Source organism: Anolis sagrei, chromosome 5 (assembly GCF_037176765.1).
Source record: "Anolis sagrei isolate rAnoSag1 chromosome 5, rAnoSag1.mat, whole genome shotgun sequence".
In the NCBI taxonomy this organism is placed as follows: Eukaryota; Metazoa; Chordata; class Lepidosauria; order Squamata; family Dactyloidae; genus Anolis; species Anolis sagrei.
The window spans coordinates 190,268,630-190,292,727 of record NC_090025.1 but is presented as its reverse complement, the minus strand read 5'-3'; the positions used below and the strand labels follow the sequence as shown (position 1 = coordinate 190,292,727).

Below are 24,098 nucleotides of genomic sequence, written 5' to 3'. Positions count from 1 at the left end.
TTGATTGAAAGGATTAACTCCTGGCCTATAGCAATGTATGAATGCAGTGCTCGGATACAACAACAAGAGGGCAATGTATGGATAGATAGAAAGGATTAGCTCCTGGCCTACAGGAATGTATGAGTGCAGTGCTCAGATACAACCACAAGAGGGCAGTATATTGATTGAAAGGTTTAGCCTCTGGGCTATAGGAATGTATGAACACAGTGTTCAGATATAACCACAACAGGGAAGTGTATAGATGTAGAAAGGATTAGCTCCTGGGCTGTAAGAATGTATGGATGCAGTGCTCAGATACTACCACAAGAGGGCAGTGTATAGCTATATAGAAAGGATTAGCTCCTGGCCTATTGAAATGTATGAATGCTCAGATACAACAACAAGAGGGCAATATATGGATATATAGAAAGGATTAGCTCCTGGCCTGTAAGAATGCATGGATGCAGTGCTCAGTTACAACCAATAGAGGGCAGTATAAATAGAAAGGATTAGCTGTAGATTGACACCAAGTCTGAATTTGCATAAGCCATGATCTTCCTCAATGTATTCCGTTTCTTTCCTCATAAAGGGGATAAACACAAGTAAGGTTACAATTGATAAAACTCTTTAGATAATGTAATAGCTTGTTATTAAAATTGGAAAAGAAAAATTCAGTATAGATCAGCCTAAATACTTTTTTTTTTTGTCATGTCAGGAGAGACTTGAGAAACGGCAAGTCGCTTCTGGTGTGAGAGAATTGGCCGTCTGCAAGGACGTTGCCCAGAGGACGCCCGGATGTTTTGCTGTTTTGCCATCCTTGTGGGAGGCTTCTCTCATGTCCCCACATGGAGAGCTGGAGCTGACAGAGGGAGCTCATCCACCTCTCCCCGGATTCGAACCTGCGACCTGTGGGTCTTCAGTCCTGCCGGCACAGGGGTTTAACCCACTGCGCCACCGGGTATGTGACTCTACACGTTTCTATGTCTATAGTTCATTGACTAGGGAGAACTTGGACAGGATTGGTTCGTTGATCGTTTAGAGCCCGCCTATGGGCGTGGTCATGCTGAAATTGACGTATCTATGTCTATAGTTCATTGACTAGGGAGAACTTGGACAGGATTGGCTCGCTGATCGTTTAGAGCCCGCCTATGGGCGTGGTCATGCTGAAATTGACGTCCTGGTCTCTGACTTGACTCTCAAGAGGCGGGACTTAAGAAGGGAAAGCTCAAACACTATTCGTCGGTATCAATGTCAATTTTATGAAGTGTCAGGCAAATAGGGAGGAAATAGCCAATGGCTAAGGGTGGGGCGGGCGTTCTTTTCCTGCAGTTACCAATCACAGGGCAGAGATTTCTTAAAGGGGCAGGTCTTTTTTGGGGTGCAGAAAACAAGGAAGGAAACTGTATGGAGGTGAGAATGGAAACCTATTTTCTGTTCTATTTTGTGCTTTTCTATCAATGTAACAATATTATAAAATGGGGAAAGTATAACATTTTCCTGCATTAACAATTTGCAGACTAATAATAATTAATAGTTTGGGACTCATAATATTAGTTTGACTGTAATCATGCCATTATATACATATATTATATTATAAAATGGCTAAAGTGTATCTTTTGTCTTGTGTATTAATAATTTGCATGAATATTTGATCTTAGGAATTATATATTATCAATATAATTAATATAATGTAATATATATATATATATCACAAATATATGTATATATGGTTATATAATATATATATATATATAATATATATTATATATATTATATATATCATAATAATTATTATATATAATTATTATATATTGTATAATATATAATTATTACTTATATTACTTATATATGATATATAACCATATATATGTATATGTGGTTATAAATCATAATATACATATATCACCTTTTAATTCTATGTAATTTTTATTGCATTTATAAATATATAATATAACCACAGATGGCCAATTTTCTCACACCAGAAGCCAGTTTTTCAAGCCATTCCTCACACCCACACAGACACACAGACACACACACCCTGCTATCTAAGCATGGGATTTTGAATCTGGGGAGTTGGGTGAGCTTCCATCTGTCAGCTCCAGCTTCCCATGCGGGGACATGAGAGAAGCCTGCCACAGGATGGTAAAACATCGGAGCATCCCCTGAGCAACGTACTTGCAGATGGCCAATTCTCTCACACCAGAAGCGACTTTCTCAAGCCATTCTTCACACACACACACCCTGCTATGTAAACATGGGGTTTTGAATCTGGGGAGTTGTGTGAGCTCCCACCTGTCAGCTCCAGCTTCCCATACGGGGATTTGAGAGAAGCCTCCCATAGGATGGTAAAACATCCGGGCGTCCCCTGAGCAACGTCCTTGCAGATGGCCAAGTTTCTCACACCAGAAGCGACTTTCTCAAGTCATTCTTGACACACACACACACGCACACACACACACACACAAACCCTGCTATGAAAGCATGGAATTTTGAATCCGGGGAGTTGGGTGAGCTCCCATCTGTCAGCTCCAGCTTCCCATGCGGGGACATGAGAGAAGCCTGCCACAGGATGGTAAAACATCGGAGCATGCCCTGGGCAATGTTCTTGTAGATGGCCAATTCTCTCACACCAGAAGCAACATTCTCAAGTCATTCCTCAAACACACACACACACCATGCTATGTGTAAGCATGGAATTTTGAATCCGGGGAGTTGGGTGGGCTCCCATTTGTCAGCTCCAGCTTCCCATGCGGGGACATGAGAGAAGCCTGCCCACAGGATGGTAAAACATCTGAGCATCCCCTGGATAATGTCCTTGCAGATGGCCAATTCTCTCACACCAGAAGCAACTTTCTCAAGTCATTCCTCACACACACACACACACAAACCATGCTATGTGTAAGCGACCATAAGCGACTTGCAGTTTCTCAAGTCACCCCTGACGTGAAAAAAGCTGCTATGTAAGCATGGGATTTATAGTTTGAGGAGGCATCAGAAATCTTTGCTAGAGACCCTGTAAAACTACAATTCCCAAGGTTCTATAGTATTTGACCAGATCAGTTGAAGTGGAATACAAACTGAGTTAATTCTACAGTGTAAACGTGCCCTGACTCACGTTGCTGAAACTGGCTATGTCTGTGCCCAATAAGCAGAATAAACAGGATCTCTTGCTGAAAGAAAAGAGGAAAGCGGATTAACTGGACTCACTGGTTACTCCCAGCATGGTAAACAAACAAACTAACCTAAAAGTAGCTCTATTGGACTTAACTATCAAAATGGAAAGAATAAGAAAAGTCATATTGCCACTATTGCTGTTAGAAATTTTCAGGTATTTGCTAGAACAGGTATGGGCAAACTTGGGCCCTCCAGGTGTTTTGGACTTCAACTCCCACAATTCCTAACAGCCTACTGGCTGTTAGGAATTGTGGGAGTTGAAGTCCAAAACACCTGGAAGGCACAAGTTTGCTCATGCCTGCCCTAAAAGCTTCAATAAGTTATGGAAGAATTACCTGTACTTTCATTTCACAGGGAAATGTGCTCTTTCCCGTGGTGTAGGAACCTATCCTGCATGATAACTGAAAGTCATAGTTGTGTATTGCTGCAAAAATAATAATAGAGCCTTAACTAACAAGTTGTGTTTTGACACTAGCATGTATACCCACACTATTGCCAGGAAATGCATTTTCTTTCTCCATTTCCCTCTTACACCTTCTCCCTCTCTCCTTTCTTAAACACCTCCCATCTCTCCTTTCTTTTCATTCCTCTTCCTTTTTCTCTCTTCCTTCCTTTGTCCGTTCCATCTTACCTTCCTTTCTCTTCCTTTCTTTCCTATTCTTCCCTTCTCTCATTCTTTTTCCTTTTTTCCCTTTCTCTTTCTTTCTTTCTTTCTTTCTTTCCCCTCGCTTCATCCAACATTACCTAACAGCTGACAATCTGATTTCACTCCTTTTCTTTCCCCAGTAACATCACAGAAGGCCACTTTTCCTAACAACAGCCAATAAATAACAATCTATATAAATAAAAATAATGTTTGTTTGTGGGATTAACAGAACTCAAAAACCACTGGACGAATTGACACAAAATTTGGACACAAGACACCTAACAGACCAACAAGTGACCATCACTCATAAAAACACTGAAAAACACAGCAGAAGAGACTTAAAAAGCCAAAAAAACCCAAAAATTACATTACAACACATGCACAAAACCACACACACACATACATATATACACGCAAACACACATATACACATATATACACACACAAAACACGTATACATAGACTAGGCCACAGCAAAGTGTGGCAGGGGAGGGGTGGTAGTAGTAGTAGTAGTAGTAGTAGTAATAATAATGTATTGTCGAAGACATTCATGGTTGGAATCACTGGGTTGTTGTAGGTTTTTTCGGGCTATATGGCCGAAAAATGCCTCTAGACCATGGCCATATAGCCCGAAAAAACCTACACAACCCAATAATAATAATAATAATAATAATAATAATAATAATAATTGACTAGAAGCAACTGGAAAAGCTTACACCATATGTGGCTTTAAAGATCGAACTGCAAAGACTCTGGCAGATGCCAGTAAAAGTGGTCCCAGTGGTGATCGGCACACCAGGTGCAATGCCTAAAGAGCTTGGCCTGCACTTAAAAACAATCGGCACTAACAAAATCACCATCTGTCAGCTGCAAAAGGCCACCCTAGTTGGATCTTTACACATTATTCACCAATACATCACACAGTCCTAGACACCTGGGAAGTGTCCAACATGTGATTAAAGACCTTGGCCTGCACTTAAAAATAATTGGCACTAAAAAAATCACAGTCAGCTGCAAAAAGCCACCTTAGTACGATCTGCACACATTATTCACTGATACATCACACAGTTGTAGACACTTGGGAAGTGTCTGATGTGTGATCAAATACAAAAGCCAGCAGAGTGATCTTGTTTGCTGTGTATAAAAAATTTGATACACAACATAAACTTGTTGTGTATCAAATGATAACAACAACAGCAACAACAACTACTTTATTTATACCCCACACCTATCTCCCCAAGGGAGATAATCTGCTTTATTCCTTCTCTTTCTTTCTGTTCTGCGCCTGAAAGGGATGTGTTTTTTTGGGTCCAAATCCTCAATTATTTTATGTTCCGTAATGAAGGGTATTGTGCCAAATGTGGTCAAGATCCATCAAGCCATGAAGGAGCCAATCAACCAACAAACAAACATATATGGACTTTGGACTTTTATATACACACACACACACACAGTATATATTGATAAGCTTAGGTGGCTGCAGACCATATTATTAAATAGTGTATGTTCACTTGCAAGAGACCAAACATTGGAAATAAGCATCTTATTTAAGATCTGGAACTGAATACGCAGATTTCACTCGGAAGCATGATGTACACATTATGAAATGGCTTTCGCTTTGTTTTGTAGAGAACGAAGGAAGATAAGGAAACACATTCAGATGAGTGGTAGCTGGTCTCCTCGGTGTCCTGGTTGTGCCACAAGTACTGGACCTTTCTCTCCGGAGAGACCCATTTCTCTGTGAACGCGCCCCATGGTATGGCAAAGGGATTCCTGGTCCGGACGGTTGCTGTCGTTTCTCTCACTGTAACTCTGTCTGCTGTTGCCGCTAAGCCTCCTCCTTCCTGCCGACATTTCTATCCGCTGCTCCCAGTTGCCAAGAATCTTGGCTTCAGGTGCTTATCTCCTTGTCTGGTTTTTCCACTCTGTTGTGCACAGATCGATGAGAAAGTGTATTTATAGTCCTTGATGCTGAAATAGCCAGATATTTTGTGTTGGAACAGGTGGGGAATCACTGCAGAATCTCCAGAACCATCAACACAGGTGGTTCAGGGTTTAAACTCATTGGACTGAATATTTATAAAGTAAACATTCATTTGAAATATACGCATTCGGGTTTATAATGCTGTTTATTTATCGTAGGAGGAGCAAACCAAGGGTACAGCTGTGATGTATTTGAGAAAACTCAAAGTTTAAAAACTTGGCATTATATTAAATGTCCTTTGAGATATTGACAAGCTGGAATGTGTCCAGAGGAGGGCGACTAAAATGATCAAGGGTCTGGAGAACAAGCCCTATGAGGAGCGGCTTAGGGAACTGGGCATGTTTAGCCTGAAGAAGAGAAGGCTGAGAGGAGATATGATGGCCATGTATAAATATGTGAGAGGAAGCCACAGGGAGGAGGGAGCAAGCTTGTTTTCTGCTTCCTTGGAGACTAGGACGCGGAACAATGGCTTCAAACTACAAGAGAGGAGATTCCATCTGAACATTAGGAAGAACTTTCCAACTGTGAGAGCCATTCAGCAGTGGAACTCTCTGCCCCGGAGTGTGGTGGAGGCTCCTTCTTTGGAAGCTTTTAAGCAGAGGCTGGATGGCCATTTGTCAGGGATGATTTGAATGCAATATTCCTGCTTCTTGGCAGGGGGTTGGACTGGATGGCCCATGAGGTCTCTTCCAACTCTTTGATTCTATGATTCTATGATTCTATGACCTCTTGGAGTGCCTCTGTTGTTGCTATAAGAAGGTCCTCCATTGTGCATGTGGCAAGGGTTAGCTTGCATTGTAGTCAGTGGTCTGTGGTTTGTTCTTCTCCACACTCGCATGACATGGACTCCTCTTTGTGGCCCAATTTTTTAAGGTTGGCTCTGCATCTCGTGGTGCCAGAGCGCAGTCTGTTCAGCGCCTTCCAAGTCGCCCAGTTTTCTGTGTGCCCAGGGGGGAGTCTCTCATTTGGTATCGGCCAGTTGATTGAGGTTCTGGGTTTGAGCCTGCCACTTTTGGACTCTCGCTTGCTGAGGTGTTTCTGCAAATAATAATAATAATAATAATAATAAACCATTATTTATACCCCGCTACCATCTCCCGCAGGACTCGGTGCGGCTTACAAAAGGCCAAACCCAAATACATCATAAAACATAACAACAACAATACAACTATAAATAACTCATAACAAAGCAAAAAAAATACAATAATGACACAACACATTTAAAAACCTGTGGCAGGGCCAACTATAAGGATTAAAATTTAAAATGCTGGGCATGCCCAAGGGAAATAGGAAAGATATTTTAGGGATAGGTGGACATGCAGACACAGTTCTAAATCTTTCTTAAAGTGCATTTGGGACATATTGCTTGGGATTCCTATTCTGGGAAGGCACACTGGAACATCCACATTTTCAAGCTCCTTCTAAAGGCTGCCAACGTTGGGGCCTGCCTGATGTCCTTGGGGAGGGAGTTCCAGAGTCGTGGGGCCACCACCAAGAAGGCCCTGCTCACGATCCCACCTGCATCGCAAGCGCAATATGAAAGCTGACTGGCACAACCTGGGGATCACAACCAGTCACAGTGAAGACATCTGCCCTTGCGCTGTGCTACTCTGCTGCTGAGTACGCATGCCCAGTGTGGAACATATCTCACCACGCTGAAACAGTGAATGTGGCTCTTAATGAGACATGCCGTATTATCATGGGGTGCCTGCTCCTTACACCACTGGAGAAATTACACTGTCTAGCCAGTATTGCACCACCTGACATCCGCTGGGAAGTAGCAGCCAATAGTGAAAGGGCCAAGGCAGAGACATCTCCAGCTCATCCCTTGTTTGGGCATCAGCCAGCACGTCAATGACTTAAATTGAGAAATAGTTTTCTTAGATCTACAGAGACACTCGCTGGAACACCTCAGCAAGCGAGAGTCCAAAAGTGGCAGGCTCAAACCCAGGACCTCAATCCGTGGGTGATACCAGATGGACACACAGAAGACTGGGCAACTTGGAAGGTGCTGAACAGACCGCGCTCTGGCACCACAAGATGCAGAGGCAACCTTAAGAAATGGGGCTACAAAGTGGAATCCACGACATGTGAGTGTGAGAAGAGCAAACCACTGACCACCTGCTGCAATGCAACCTGAGCCCTGCCACATGCACAATGGAGGACCTTCTTGCGGCAACACCAGAGGCACTTCAAGTGGCCAGATACTGGTCAAAGGACATTTAATCAACTACCAAGCTTGCAAAATTTGCGGTTTTTTTAATCTGTTTGTTTTGTTCTGTTAGAAATATAATACAATGGTATAATACAAGGGCAAGATGGATGGATGGCATCCTTGAAGTGACTGGACTGACCTTGAAGGAGCTGGGAGTGGTGACGGCCGACAGGGAGGTCTGGCGTGGGCTGGTCCATGAGGTCACAAAGAGTCGGAGACGACTGAACGAATGAACAACAACAAATGGTTGCTGATGACACGATAAATAAAAATAGTTGAAGTTATATATTAGACCAGACACTGGCAAACCTTGGCTTTCCAGGTGTTTTGGTAGACTGTTAGGAATTGTGGGAGTTGGAGTCCAAAACACCCGAAGGGCCAAAGTTTGCCCATACCTGTATTAGACTAGGTATTTTCTTGTATTGTTGACAATATTTGTTGTCTACTGTTCATTATTCCCTATTGTAATTATGTATTAGGCCTTGGTGTTTTCTTGTATTGTAGACAGTATTTATAGCCTGGTGTGTACATACCAGGTGAGCAAATATTACTTTGTGTTGTGTGTAACTCTTCCCTTTATCTTCCAGCCCCTCTTCGGGACACGGATTTCACAGCCACACTATTAAAATGTCTGCTTGTAGAAACTGGAAGGAAAAGGTTCATATCAAAGCGAGGACCTCTCCATATCCAGGGTCGAGGGTTGAGCGCTGTGAAGTGCCCAACAATAAAGTGACCTGGTCAGTTGACTGGAAAGACTATCGCCCTGTGGAATATACAGCTCCCTCCGTCTTGGCAGGGCCCCAGTGGGCAGATCCAGAGGTTGGGTGAGTATTCCTGGTTGACTCGCACTGGAATAAATATAATGCTGGAGAGGATCAGAGGAAGCAGGAAGGAAGGTCATATTACAAGGAAGTCACCGCTCTCCTTCATAGGGTCGCCATACACTGAAGTCAGTTTGAGGACACAACAGCAGCAGGATGCGAGGAAGGAGTTAAAGTTATCAAATATTTTCCTCTCTGGCTTTCAAGTCTCCATGATGTAATTGCTAATTACCTTGCTGCGTATGTCAGGCAAGGTTTGCCTTAATAGTGTAAACTGGCTGCCTTCCAGGAGTTAATTCTTCCCATTTTTGGATGGCATAATTACCCTTACTTTGCAGTTCTGAAGTCAAAGATGAATCAATCCAACTGGTTGGTTTAGTCATAGCTGCACATTATTTTGAGTCATCGAATAATCAGACTCTGACTTGACCTGTTTGAAATGAAGCAGAGGCTTCACAGGTAGAAATGGCTCATCTCAGACTCTTTTTGTGTCCAGATGAATATTGCAGGCTCCTCTTCCATCTCTTACTCTGATCAGCGGAGGCTCAGTAATCAATAGGCCAGTGAGAAACATAGGCCACTGCTTTCAACTACAAGGTGTTGAAGGCTGAAAGCAAGAGAATGCACTTGTACGTCTTTCTGCACAGATGAATCAGGCACCAAAAATACCAGAATACACAACCCATGCTTATTCTCTGCCTCACTCTGAAGTTAAAGACAATCAGACATGCCTGATTTTTAACATACAGGCACTTTGGCAAAGCACAAGTGACTAAAGATATTCTGTTCCTGGACATTTTTGTATGACAAATTGGGAAAAAGGTTCCAGTTTTCTTGTTCTTCTGGAGAGTGATACTCTTCTAATTGCCAATAAATGATTTACATGGCCATCATTGTTGTTGTTATTCATTGCCATCAAGTCAACTTTGGCTTATAGTGGCTTTGTGAATGACAGGCCTCCAAGAGCCCCTGCTATTAAAGGTTCAGGTCTTGCAAATTCAGGACTGTAGCTTCCTCAGCTGTGTCTATCCAATCGGTATGAAACGGTATTAGATGTTGTCATAATCTATTTCAGTAAATTTTGATTTCTTTTTTTTTTCTTGTAAAGGGCTAAAGATTTCTCCCCAAAGTTCAATGAAATGGATCGGAAAGTGGACAGGAGGAGCCTGAATGGGTTATATGTCGTGGAAAATGGAAGGCCCAGGTATGTGAGTGTGTCACTTGCATGCAATGTATGTGCGTGCACACATGAAGGCGATTTTCTAATGCTGGTTGTAGTGCGTACAGATGGTTTGATTTCTCTGTCACAGTTGAAGGAGCAAAATGAGAAGCAACATTATCATCGGGCATGGACAAATTTTCTAACTTGGGGGCCACATGCTAGTACTCCCTGCCTGGTGATGGAAAGAAGGGAAGGAGGAAGGAAAGAGAGAAAGAAGGAAGGATGAAAGGGAGGAAGAGAAGGATGGAAGGAGAAAGAGGGAGAGGGGGAAGGAGGGAGAAAAGAGGGAAAGAAAAAGTAAAAAAGGATGAAACAATAGAAGGAAAGAGTGGAAGGAAAGAAGGGAAGGAGGAAGGAAAGAGAGAAGGAAGGAAGGATGAAAGGGAGGAAGAGAAGGATGGAAGGAGAAAGAGGGAGAGGGGGAAGGAGGGAGGAAAGAGGGAAAGAAGGAAAGAAAAAGGAAGAAAGGATGAAACAGTAGAAAGTGAGAGTGGAGGGAAAGAAGGGAAGGAGGAAGGAAAGAGAAGGAAGGAAGGAAGGATGAAAGGAGAAAGAGGGAGAGGGGGAAGGAGGGAAAAAAGAGGGAAAGAAGGAAAGAAAAAGTAAAGGATAAAACAATAGCAAAAAGCAAATTAGCATGGTGGTTTCAACCTGGAGGCATATTGAAACAGTCCAAGGAAACTGGGATTGTGACAAATATTTTTGTGGTTGTGTCAAACTACAGGAATCTTTGCAAAATTATCTATCTATCTATCTATCTATCTATCTATCTATCTATCTATCTATCTATCTATCATCTATCTATCCACCCACCCAAACCCACCCACCTACCTAACCATCCATCCATCCATCCATCTACTGAAATAGTACACAAACATGTTATAGACCAGTCATGGGCAAACTTGGGCCCTCCAGGTGTTTTGGACTTCAACTCCCACAATTCCTAACAGCTTAAGCAGCTGAGGGGGAAAAGGAAGGGGCCTAAGGCTGTTAGGACTTGTGGAAGTTGAAGTTCAAAACACCTCAAAGGCCCAAGTTTGCCCATGCCTGTTACAGAAAGTCATGTTGGTGTTGCCTGGTCCTTTTTATACCATCACATTCTGTTAGAGCATGTAAAAATCAGTTGGTAAGTATATTAACTGAAAATTCAAAGCACAAAGCTGATTAGTTGAGTCACGCCTGACAGTCTAGCTGAGCCTGGGAGTTTTGGCAACAGTTACATATTTATGTTGTTAGCTGTGCAGGACCTTACAGAGATAGAGAGAAGAGATTTTGCTCCTAAGCTGCTGGAAGAGGGGCTTTCAACATGGACACCCAAAGATCATTTGAATCTCTCTCAAAGGACATTGTGTGGGTCAATGCAACAGTTTGCATGACTGTATATATGTTGCTATGCATTTTAAAGAGTAAAGTTTCTGTTCTTTATTGATCATCTTTTTCTTTCTCTGGCAAGACAGTGTGTGGACTGGTAAAAGCGTGAAATATGCGTGATTTTCATTCTACCACACATTCAACTCCTTTTTTTAATCTTCTGCACATGAGATAAACTAGTGAAACGTCTTTGAGGATACCCTTTTAGCTTGCAGAACCTCCATTGTGTTTACACCACACTCTCAGGAGCCCCCGGTGGTGCAGTGGGTTAAACCGCTGAGCTGCTGAACTTGCTGACCGAAAGGTTGTTGGTTTGATTCCAGGGAGCAGCGTGAGCAAAGGCAAACCCAACATTTTTGGGGAAACGTATAGAAATATATTGGTGTGGGTCTTTTGCATTCCAGCTTTGCATTCATCTGTGTTGTGTTTACATTTCAGGAATCCTGTGGGCAGGACTGGAATCGTGGGCCGAGGTCTCTTGGGACGCTGGGGACCAAATCATGCTGCAGATCCTATTATAACGAGGTTAGTGATGCCGGACTAGAGGGAAGACAGAAATGTGAATTATTGTGTGAATGTTTGGTGTGTGGACTATTTTTAAAAGGAGTGGGGATCATGTTGCTCTCCAGAAGCCATCCCCAGCAACCCTACTCCACATAGGCAATGGTGAGGAGTGATGGGAGCTGCAGTTCAGCAACATTTGGAGGGGAACATGTTGCTCATTTACAATAACCCAGTCTCCTTCTTGTTGTGATGTATTTCTAGTTCTCCTTTAACACAACTTTAAAAAATACAGTCTGACTCCCATATCTCTTCCAACCTGAGAGTCAGGTTCAGTTCAATTTCAGAGACATTCTTCGGGGCTCACATTCAAGGGATGAATAGCGCCAAGGGCAAATACCTGGGGCCAAACATGCCAGCATATTTTAGCTGAGTCCTCTTAATAACAGAGTTCAGGAGTGGCTTTGCAGCCTTTTACATTCTGGAGAAAGGTCCATATAGAATCTTTGAAACCACAAATAAGGATATCATGGAGAAGGTGTCATCGATGCCTAATATTCTCATCAAATCTTTAAAATCATATATTTGCAATTAACAGCCAACTGGAACAGCCAAAGATGGCTTGTTTTTACAACAGGAATGGATGGGGCAACAAGAGTGATCTATGCAAGCATCTCTCTGATAACCGGTTGTCATTACAAGTGGATTTGAGCCTAGATCAGCCGTCCCACGAAGAAACATATTTTTAAGATGTCTTCCTCAGGATCTCATTTTTCTGTTTGGAGCTAAACTAATTAACGAGTTTTGATCTCCCCCTCCCCCAATCATTTCTTGCAGGTGGAAGAGTGATGGCAGTGGTAATAAATTGGCTCACTCAGGATCTGGCAAAAACATCTTGCAGTTCATTGCAATCAAAAGGAAGGACTGTGGCGAATGGGCCATCCCAGGGGTAAGAAGAAGAGCACTGACAACGGCTTTAAATAATAACAATAATAATCATCATCATCATCATCTAATAATAATAGTAATAATAATAATAATAATAATAATAATAATAATCAAATAATAATTATATTATTATTATTATTATCATCATCATCTAATAATAATAATAATAATAATCTAATAATAATAATCTAATAATAATAATCTAATAACTATAATAATTATATTATTATTATTATTATTATTATTATTATTATTATTATTTGACTACATGTATTATTCGCCGATACATCACACAGTCCTAGACACTTGGGAAGTGTCCAACATGTGATCCAATACAACAGCCAGAAGAATGTCTGCTGTGGATTCATCTTGTTGTTTTTCAGATAATAATAATAATAATAATAATAATAATAATAATAACAACTTTATTTTTATACCCCGCCTCCCTCTTCCCGAAGGGACTCGGGGTGTCTTATAAAGGGACAAGCGCAGAGGGCACAGACATAAAACGTAATGCAATAAAATAAAAACAAAACAGAACCAAATAGAAACATATCACAATAAAACATATTATCATGCAAACAGTACCATGGGAGCAATAAAAGTGTTGAGTTCAGAGAGCTCTGAGTTTGTGCAAAATTCCTAGATAGAGCTAAAGGAAAGTGTAAAATTCAGTGGCAGGGATGGGGAAGTAATGTCCTTGAGCATTTTAATGTCAGGATAGTAGAACTGAGGGCCATGCTAAAGTGCAATTTTATTTAGCGTGTTAGGAGCAAACCAAACAGTTGTATTTCATTTTTATAACAAACAAACAAAACACAAAGTTTGCAAGCTTGGTAGTTGATTAAATGTCCTTTGACCAGTATCTGGCCACTTGGAGTGCCTCTGGTGTTACTATAAGAAGATCCTCCATTGTGCATGTGGCAGGGCTCAGGTTGCATTGCAGCAGGTGGTCCGTGGTTTGCTCTTCTCCACACTCACATGTCGTGGATTCCACTTTGTAGCCTCATTGCTAAAGTGCTGGAACTTAGGTATTAAAGAGCCAATTATTTGGAACTGCCTAATCAAAGGCACAATGGAACATGAATGTTTTTAGCTTCTTGCGGAAGGAGGACAGGTTAGGTGACAGTCTGATCTTCCATAGGAAGAGATTTCCAGAGCTGGGGGACCACCACCGAGAAGGCCCTCTCCCTCGTCCCCCACCAACCATGCTTGAGACACAGGTGGAAGCAAGAGAAGGGCCTCCCTAAATGATCTTTAGGCTTGTGTTGTTTCATAGGGGAAAATGCAATCGCGAAGATCGGCAGGTCCTGAACCCTTTAGGGCTTGTCTGGACAGATATGTCTTAAATGCCCTGCGGAAAGCTGATAAGTCCCGCAAGGCACGGACTTCAGGTGGCAGAGTATTCCAGAGTGATGGTGCCACTGCTATAAAGGCTCTGCGTCTGGTTACTGTTAAACGCAAGGTCTTGACATTGGGAATTTCCAACAAATCTTGGTCCTTAGAATGGAGGGATCTCTGGGGTTGGTAGTGGGTGAGGCGGTCCCTCAGGTACATCGGCCCCAGACCATGCAAGGCCTTAAAGGTGAGTACCATCACTTTGAAAGTGATCCAGTGCTCAATTGGTAACCAATGCAGCTGTAGTAAGATTGGTGTTATGTGGCATCTCATCGGAATTCCCGCAAGAAGCCGAGCAGCTGCGTTTTGTACCAACTTGAGCTCAAGCGTATTATTATTATCATTATTATTAGTTTGAATACCATTTATTGGAAAGAATTGAGCCCCCAGTGGCACAATGGGTTAAACCCTTGTGGCAGCAGGACTGCTGACCAAAAGGTCAGTGGTTTGAATCTGGGGAGTGGGGTGAGCTCCTGTCTGTCAGCTCCAGCTTCCCATGCAGGGGCATGAGAGAAGCCTCTCACAGGATGGTAAAACATATGGGCATCCCCTGGGCAATGTATTTGCAGATGGCCAATTCTCTCACACCAGAAGTGATTTGCAGTTTCTCAAGTCGCTCCTGACAAAAAAATGGGAAGAATATGTTCAGTCTTCTAGTGATAATTACAGCATATAACTTCCTTCTCCAAACTGATGTTTCCAAGCACAATTCAGAATTCAGGTTATGATCATTTGGGGACTCATATTGAAAAAAGATGGGATAGTAATTAATTTCCACTTCCCGCAAAGCTGCTGTAGCAGGTATGGGAAAACTTCGGCCCTCTGGGTGTTTTGAACTCCAACTCCCACAATTCCTAAGAGCCTACTGGCTATTAGGAATTGTGGGAGTTGAAGTCCAAAACAGTTGGAGGGCCAAAGTTTGTTCATGCCTGTGCAATAGGAAGGTTGTATGCAGATGATAAAAACATTTCTTGAAATGATTAATAACAAGTGACAATGTTTTTTAGGGAATGATAGACCCAGGAGAGAAGTTATCTGCTGCACTGAAACGAGAATTTAGTGAGGAGGCTTTAAACTCCTTGCAGAAGACGCCGGCTGAGAAGGAGGAGATGGAGGAGCAGCTGAATAGGCTTTTCAACCAGGAAAATTTTGTGGTGAGACATTTTTTCCCCTCTTCTCATACCATAGTGATCCAATTAAATATTGAATAGAGTTATCAGTGAAATTGTCTTCAGCTACATGGGGAATCATAATCAATTTCTTACTAATCAGCACTGGGTGGTAGATAGGGTACTTCAGTGATACTTCATCTTGTTGATGGGAAGCTTCCCACTGGAGTGGAACTTTTTTTCCGGACAAATGGCAAGCTATTTAACCATAGCAGACTGAAAGCCAAAACCAAAGTCATAACAACATCTGTTATAGAACTCCAATATGCTGATGATAATGTAATCTGTGGTCACTCAGAAGAAGTCCTACAACCCACTCTAAATACCTTTGCAGAAGCAAACTAGAAGCTCGGCCTCTCATTGAACATTGAGAAAAGCAAACTTTTCTTCAAGCAGACACCAGCCAGTCCTTCTACAATGCCAGAAATACAGCTTAATGGTGTAACATTAGAAAATGTTGACCCTTTCCGCTACCTTGGCAGCCATCTCTCCACAAAAGTCAACATTGACACTGAAATACAACAGCACCTGAGCTCTGCGAGTGCATCATTTTTCCAAATGATGCAAGGAGTGTTTGAGGATCGGGACATCTGTAGAGAGACCAAGATGCTTGTTTATAAAGCTATTGTCCTCCCGGTCCTGTTATACGCCTGCAAAACGTGGACTACAGACATCACACTCAACTTTTTGGAGATATGATAGCCATGTATAAATATGTGAGAGGAAGCCACAGGGATGAGGGAGCAAGCTTGTTTTCTGCTTCCTTGGAGACTAGGACGCGGAACAATGGCTTCAAACTACAAGAAAGGAGATTCCATCTGAACATGAGGAAGAACTTCCTGACTGTGAGAGCCGTTCAGCAGTGGAACTCTCTGCCCCGGAGTGTTTGGAAGCTTTTAAACAGGAGCTGGATGGCCATTTGTCAGGGGTGATTTGAATGCAATATTCCTGCTTCTTGGCAGGGGGTTGGACTGGATGGCCCATGAGGTCTCTTCCAACTCTTTGATTCTATGATTCTATCCTGGAACAATTCCATCAACATTCCCTCCAGAAAATTCTGCAAATCTCTTGGGAAGAAAGGCAGACAAATGTCAGCGTGCTGGAAGAAGCAAAGACTACCAGCATTGGAGCGATGCTCCTCCGCCATCAACTCTGCTGGACCGGCCATGTTGTATGAATGACCGATCACCATTTCCCAAAGCAGTGACTATACTCCCAACTCAAGAATGGAAAACTGAATGTTGTTGGACAGGAAAAGAGATTTAAAGATGGGCTGAAAGCTAACCTTAAAAACTTTAGCATAGACACTGAGAACTGGGAAGCCCTGGCCCTTGAGCAATCTTAACAAGGAAGGTGCTTCAAGCCAACCATGATGAGAACCACCTTCCACCTGGAAAGGGATGTCCTCACTGTGGAAGAACATACGGATCAATAAAAGGGCTCCACGGTCACCTACGTATCCACCACGAAGTCACTACACTTGGAAGGCCATCATACTTGGACAATGAGGAATCGTCTAAGTGAGTAAGATAGGATAGTAATATTTAATTGACAAACATTTTTGTTAATAGTTGGTCTCTCAACAGATTTTATATTTTTTCCAGTTTGATAGAAATATATTTTAATATGTTCTAAACAGATATACCTCTGAAAATGGTGGATTCCCAACACCATCTTTGATGGCATTCTTCCTTTGTAGAAATGTCTCTTCATAGATGATAGCTGGCGTGATGCTTTCTCCGTGAACATTTTTTAAAAATTTAAACATAACTCAGTTAAGATTTTTCTATTTGACATAGATAAATAATGAACATTGGTATTTCATCTTTGGCTTATAGGTATATAAGGGATATGTGGACGATCCACGAAATACAGACAACGCTTGGATGGAGACAGAGGCAGTCAACTACCATGATGAGTCTGGTATGTAATGGCACTTGTTCCCTCTAGTTCCCACTAGTTCAGACATGAATTTTCCTCATGTTGTTAAAAAACCGTGAGTGTGGAAGCAGATTTCTTTTTTAACTTGTGTCCAGCATTGACTCTCTTGCTTGCAGGTGATGGAAGAATGAAATAAATTTAAGAAACATTTAAATATTGGTTGCCAGCATTACTTAACTTGACTAAAGTTGAAATGTAAACTTTTCCTGCAAACTCAGCTGTGGGTCCATCATAGTCACAGCTTCATAGTCTGTGGTGGGAGACTGCCTGACCTTTCTTGGAATGGCATAAGGACCAATCCATCTCTGCTGTGTTTATTTGTGTTGGGTAATTTTTAAAATGGAAAAAAACATTCAAAATACAAAGCAGCAATAACAACGGCATTTTAGTTTTAGCAAATCAGAAGCTTCTTGAGCTAGCAGTAGAATGAATGAGCTTCAGCAATTACGGAGCAGAGTCAAACTTGAAAAGTTACAAAAGACTTTATTATTAAAGGAACTACATTTTTATATAGGAAAGCTAGGGCCTCGCTATCTAACGATCTGGAGACATCTTGTCTCTCTCCATGCGCACAGGAGAAAAAGACTGTTGTACTCCAAGGCTGGGAACCACCTCTGCGCTTAACACACATGTAAAAAGTAAAATAGCAAAGCAGTTTATTGAAGAATATATATAAAAAGCAATTCAGCAAAATAGTATAAAAAACCAAAGTCCAAATATCAGGAATGATCCACAGAAATCAAAGTACAAGAGTAGCATCAAAAACCAAGAACACAAAAGTAGAATAAATCCAAAACATGAAATTCAGGAACAGTCCTCAAAACTTGGAATCATGAGACATGAGTAAAAGGAAACATGGAACTAGAAATCCCTTGAATTGACCACGGATCTATATTCAGCATCAATGTTGCCTGGACTAACGGACCCATCTGCTGGGCTACCTAATATAGAGTGAAAATGAGCCTTCTTCCCTGGGAAACTGATAAGAACTTCTTGGCTAATAAGCGTCTTGACTTTTGTACACACCTGAGAAGCTCTATGTTGATGGAACGTAAGTCTCCTATCTAACTGCTCATTAGTCTGTCCACGTGGACTTTTATTTTCATCCTCTGAGCTCAGATCTGCTCCTGACCTTACTTCCCTCATGAACTCCCTTTCAGGAATGTGGCCTTCAGACACAGAGCCCTTATTTCAGGACTTAAAATCTTTTGCTGGCACTCCTATTGACTTGCAGATCCAGAATCCCCAGTGTCATCAGAATGACTAATACGCCCAGAATCCCCAGAGAGATCAGGTGCAGGCACAATCAAAGGCTGAACTACAACAAAGACAATGAGGGACTTGGGGGCTTGACATCTGGTCTGGAAATTGAATAAATAGAGGCATATCCCTGAGACGTGTTAGTCTAACAAACAGAAGTGGAAGGAGAGAATAGAGAGACAGTCAGACAAAAAGGGTAATGAGAAGGACTTTCCCTGCCAGCAAACTCATCTGCCTGTCTATTTCTTTGATGAGGACTATAAACTTGTGCAGGATATCATGACAGATACACTTCCTTTTCTGTTGCAATTGCCAGAGTGTTTAATGATAAGCAAGTAACCACTATTAAACAGGTTTTAGGGTTTTTCTTGCTGACGTTGACCTAGTATGGGAGAAATACGAGGCTTGTCCGGAACATAGGATTACAAGTTTTTGAAACACAAAGCATGAATATATTTTAATAAAACTTACATGAGTTGTAGCATAGGTATTACATTATTTTTCCACATAATCACAATTCAGTTCAATACATTCTGTCATCTGTAGGAGTGCCAAATCTCATCAGGAGGAGACTTAAAAATGAGTGTGACATAGAATCACAGAATAATAGAGTTGGAAGGGGTCATGTTGGCCATCTAGTCCAACCACTCTGTAAGTCAGGTATGGGCAAACGTTGGCTCTCCAGGTGTTTTGGACTCCAACTTCCACAATTTCTAACAGCTGGTGGAATTGTGGGAGTTGGAGTCCAAAACACCTGGAGGGCTGAAGTTTGCACATGCCTGCTGTACAGTGTGAGAACGTCTGCCACGAAGAGTGTTAAATAAAAAAAGGAATGTATTGATTGCTTTTTGTATTGCAGTAGAAGCTGAGATGGTATGTGGAAATAAAGGGTCTGGAAAGTAAACCAATGCCTTCACCTCTCACGCTTTCTCTTCCTGTAACAGGTGAGGTAATGAATAAGTTACATCTTGAAGCAGGAGACGACGCTGGGAAAGTAAAATGGGTTGACATCAGTGAAAAGCTCAAACTGTATGCCAGCCATGCCGACTTTGTCAAGATTGTCGCAGAGAAAAGAGGAGCGCACTGGAGGGGAGATCCCTAATTTTATCAGCCCTGATGGAGACTGACAACAAAAGCCTCAATATGTCAGATGGAATTGTAGGTGTTTATGCTATTTCAAGGGAGACATAATTGACGAAGGAAACAAAGTCCTGTTATTTCAATAGGGGCACTTAAACTTCTTCTAAAATCAGTGGGGCTTTCCAACAAACTTCACTTTTTAGTATTACCAGACCAATAGATAAAACATTTCCTTGGTCCATTATGTCCATTAAGGACTTTTGTTGTTGTTGTGATTCAGAAGCATTTTAAAGCTGCCTTTACATTACATTTACAGTTCCAAATGTTTCAGTGATTCTCACAGACTGGAAACACTTTGCTTTTTACATGCTTCCAAAAAGGGAAGACTTTTGAGTATGAAAATGTTTTATATCATCTTATTTATTTTAAAATATGACAGATACACTTCCTTTTCTGTTGCAATTGCCATATTGTTTACTGATAAGCAAGTAACCATTATTAAACAGGTTTTAGGCTTTTTCCTGCTGACGTTGACCTTGTATGGGAGAAATACGAGGCTTGTCCGGAACGTAGGATTACAAGTTTTTGAAACACAAAGAATGAATATATTTTAATAAAACTTACACGAGTTGTAGCATAGGTATTACATTATTTTTCCACATAATCACAATCCAGTTCAATACATTCTGTCATCTGTGGGATAAGCTTTTGATGCCTGTGTCATAGAAGTTTCCCTCCACATTTTTCAGACAGTTCGTCACTTCAATTTTCACCTCCTCGTCGTCGGAAAAGTGTTTTCCACCCAGGTGTTCCTTCAATTTAGTGAACAGATTATACTCACTGGGTGCAAAATAGGGACTGTGAGAGGGGTGGCTTAAAACATCCCAACCAAAAGAAGTCAACAACTCTTGCATTGCATGAGCGGCGTGCGGACACGCATTGTGATGAAGGAGTCAGACTCTTGCCGTTAGCACCCCACGATGTTTGTTTTGGATGGCTGTGTGAGGTTTCTTCATGATCTCACAATATATTCCATACCCATTTTGTCACATGCTGTCTTTACATTACACCCTCTCGATAAACAGAAAGGATTTCACGATGAATCGCAGCAGCGTTCATGCCCTTAGCATTTAGGTAGCGTATTACAGCGCAAACTTCTTACTTGGAGGGAAACGGAATGAGGATGCACCTCTCTAACCTTCATCACAATGCCAGTTGATGAGCTACTGACGACTGGCACTGCTCATTCGCTTCTGCTGGCTTCCCGCTACATAGCAATGATACCAACTTCCCCTAGGAAAATTCCTTGTGTCTTGTAACCTTACTTTCCAGATAACTCTCATAGTCTCAGATATGTATCTTAAGGTGGTGAAACAATTAAGTCTGTGTTCCTATGCACACTTACTGGGAATAAAACCCATTGAAACCGAGGGCTAAACATGCTCAGGATTGCACAGACTGTACTATAATCTGGATTTCAGCTTCACTAGACAAACCAGCAACTATGGCAACTGTCTTAGTTTGTCAGATTGAGTTTTGCAGATTAGTTTGTCATATTTATTTTGAGATGGAAAAGAAGTCCTCACAAAAGAAAACCTCATGTAGATTTCAACCAAGAGGCCCTGATCTGAAATGGAAATGAAAGCTGGTAAAATCATACAGACTGGGATCTAGATCTGGCATGGGCAAACTTCGGCCCTCCGGGTGTTTTGGACTTCAACTCCCACAATTCCTAACAGCCTCAGGCCCTTTCATTTTCCCCCTCAGCCTCTGGGTGTTTTGGACTTCAACTCCCACCATTCCTAACAGCCTCAGGCCCTTTCCTTTCCCCCCTCAGCCCTTTAAGGAAAGGGCCTGAGGCTGTTAGGAATGGTGGGAGTTGAAGTCCAAAACACCCGGAGGACTGAAGTTTGCCCATGCCTGATCTAGAGGGATTCTGCATTGCAATGTGCATGGCTTAGGGATGGTTTTGGGTAAAGCTTTTGCCCATTTTGCTATACACAATCAAAGCACTCTTGAAGTGTCGTTTTAGTGATTGGAAGGCACCCAAAATCCCCAGGAAGCATGCAGCCCTTTGAATCCTCATCATAAAAGCTATTTGTCTGAAACCACCAGCAGTTTTATAACCTGTTTCCAAGTTCTTATGACTTCCAGGACCAAAATTATTTTAAACTCCCTCGTGCCTCTTTGAAGGTTAGCTTTACCCCTTCACTATTGTTGAGATGTCTTCATGGTGCGACATGTTTAACAAGTCATCTTTCCTTCAACACTAATCCGGATGCTTCATTGATGGGTCAAATTTTGCAGCATATTATCGATAATGCAAATTTGTAATGCCAATAAATGCTTAATGGTGTATTCCTGGACTGATATGCTTGTCTCCTTCAAACTTGACTTCAACGAGAGTCAGAACTGTATTCCTGAATTTGTGGCGTCAATAGATATTGATTGGCAATGCAGAGAGTTAATACCATAGGGAATTATTGGAGACCAGGTGGCTCCAAATGATGTGCTTGTCTTCTTCAAACTTGACCACGAGAGTCAGAACTGTATTCCTGAATTTGTGTTATCAATAGATATTGATTGCCAATGCAGAGAATTAATATCATAAGGAATTATTGGAGATCAGGTGGCTCCAAATAGTGTGCTTGTGTCCTTCAAACTTGACCATGAGAGTCAGAATTGTATTCCTGAATTTGTGGCGTCAATAGATATTGATTGCCAATGCAGAGAGTTAATACCATAGGGAATTATTGGAGACCAGGTGGCTCCAAATGGTGTGCTTGTCTCCTTCAAACTTGACCACAACAAGAGTCAGAATTGTATTCCTGAATTTGTGGCGTCAATAGATATTGATTGGCAATGCAGAGAATTAATACCATAGGGAATTATTGGAGATCAGGTGGCTCCAAATGGTGTGCTTGTCTCCTTCAAACTTGACCTCAACGAGAGTCAGAACTGTATTCCTGAATTTGTGGTGTCAATAGATATTGATTGCCAATGCAGAGAGAATTATTGGAGACCAGGTGGCTCCAAATCTGGCAGTGCTATTCAACCTGCAGCCATTTTTCACAAGATTTGAAGCATAAAACTGTGGAAGGTACCTTTTACAAGTCCAAATGGTGTTCATTGTGATGTTATGTCAATCAGATATTTTCTATAATACATTGTCAATTTCATAGTCTGTGTATTCGTTAATAAATTGCACTATCACAGTTCTAACACATCTGTATATTATCTAACTTTGGATTGGTTTTACAAAGACAGAAAAAGTCCAGCAGCATCAATTTCCAGAAAACATGGTTCTGAGTTGCTGTGAGGTTTTCCGGGCTGTATGGCCCAGAAGCATTCTCTCTGACGTTTCGCCCACATCTATGGCAGGTATCTAGGGTTTTGTCCTTGATAGATGGAAACGCAATATTGTGAGATTATTTCCATTCCTCTAATTTGGCGCTTACTAAGAGCTCAATTAAAATAGAATAGCTTTATTGTCATTGTGATATTGCCTTACCCAGGACACACCACGGCACAACACATCCATGGAGGAGGGAGCAAGCTTGTTTTCTGCTTCCCTGGAGACTAGGACGCGGAACAATGGCTTCAAACTACAAGAAAAGAGATTCCATCTGAACATGAGGAAGAACTTCCTGACTGTGAGACCTGTTCAGCAGTGGAATTCTCTGGCCTGTGTCTGGTGGAGGCTCCTTCTTTGGAGGCTTTTAAACAGAGGCTGGATGGCCATCTGTCAGGGGTGATTTGAATGCAATATTCCTGCTTCTTGGCAGGGGGTTGGACTGGATGGCTCATGAGGTCTCTTCCAACTCTATGATTCTATGATCCTTCCACAATCTCAATGCCACATCAATGCAAAACCACAGTTCAACATAGCCACAGCTGTAGGGAAAAAAGCTATTTTCCAGTCTGTCCTTGTTTTTGTCACCCTGTACTGTCTGCCAGATGGTAACCACTCAAAAAAAGAATGTTATAGGCGAGATGGATGCCCAAGAATTCTCTGAATTTTCTTAAGGTTACAGGACATACGAAGTTTTTCCAAAGAGGGGAGAAAGAGTGCAACCCATGATTCTCTGTGCAGAAGTGGTGACCCACTGGAGCACCTATCTGCCACTAGGATTTTGGCCTGCATAAATAGGAATCTAGTGCCTAGATCCAAGGAAGTCATGCTACTTGTCTGCTCTACCTTGGTCAGACTACTTTACCTGGAATCACACTGTGTCCAATTCTGGGCACCGCAATTGAAGGGAGATGTTGACAAGCTGGAATGTGTCCAAGGGGGGTGACTAAAATGATCAAAGGTCTGGAGAACAAGCCCTATGAGGAGTGGCTTAAAGAGCTGGACATGTTTAGCTTGCAGAAGAGAAGGCTGAGAAG

General features: G+C 41.8%; 1 protein-coding gene across 2 annotated transcripts; it reads left to right on the top strand.

The window, feature by feature from the left end:
* The first annotated feature begins 1,327 nt into the window (after positions 1–1,327).
* On the top strand, positions 1,328–22,067 carry NUDT9 (nudix hydrolase 9). 2 transcript variants are annotated; one of them, XM_060776430.2, is made up of 9 exons: positions 1,328–1,389; positions 5,429–5,555; positions 8,586–8,822; positions 9,928–10,023; positions 11,851–11,937; positions 12,751–12,862; positions 15,267–15,413; positions 17,267–17,351; positions 19,574–22,067. In XM_060776430.2, the coding sequence occupies exons 3-9, from the start codon at positions 8,626–8,628 to the stop codon at positions 19,729–19,731; spliced, it is 882 nt and encodes a 293-aa protein (XP_060632413.2). In that variant the 5' UTR covers positions 1,328–1,389; positions 5,429–5,555; positions 8,586–8,625; the 3' UTR covers positions 19,732–22,067. The 2 variants fall into 2 exon arrangements, with proteins under 2 accessions (XP_060632413.2, XP_060632412.2); XM_060776429.2 differs by having other exon boundaries at positions 5,429–5,694.
* Positions 22,068–24,098: the final 2,031 nt, after the last annotated feature.

What these genes read in the sequence shown, in the direction of transcription:
- NUDT9 (XM_060776429.2), top strand. Translation starts at nt 5,558, where the DNA reads ATGGCAAAGGGATTCCTGGTCCGGACGGTTGCTGTCGTTTCTCTCACT. An exon ending in GCGAATGGGCCATCCCAGGG is followed by an intron (nt 12,863 to 15,266) that starts GTAAGAAGAAGA and finishes AATGTTTTTTAG; the next exon opens with GGAATGATAGACCCAGGAGA. An exon ending in TCAACCAGGAAAATTTTGTG is followed by an intron (nt 15,414 to 17,266) that starts GTGAGACATTTT and finishes TTTGGCTTATAG; the next exon opens with GTATATAAGGGATATGTGGA.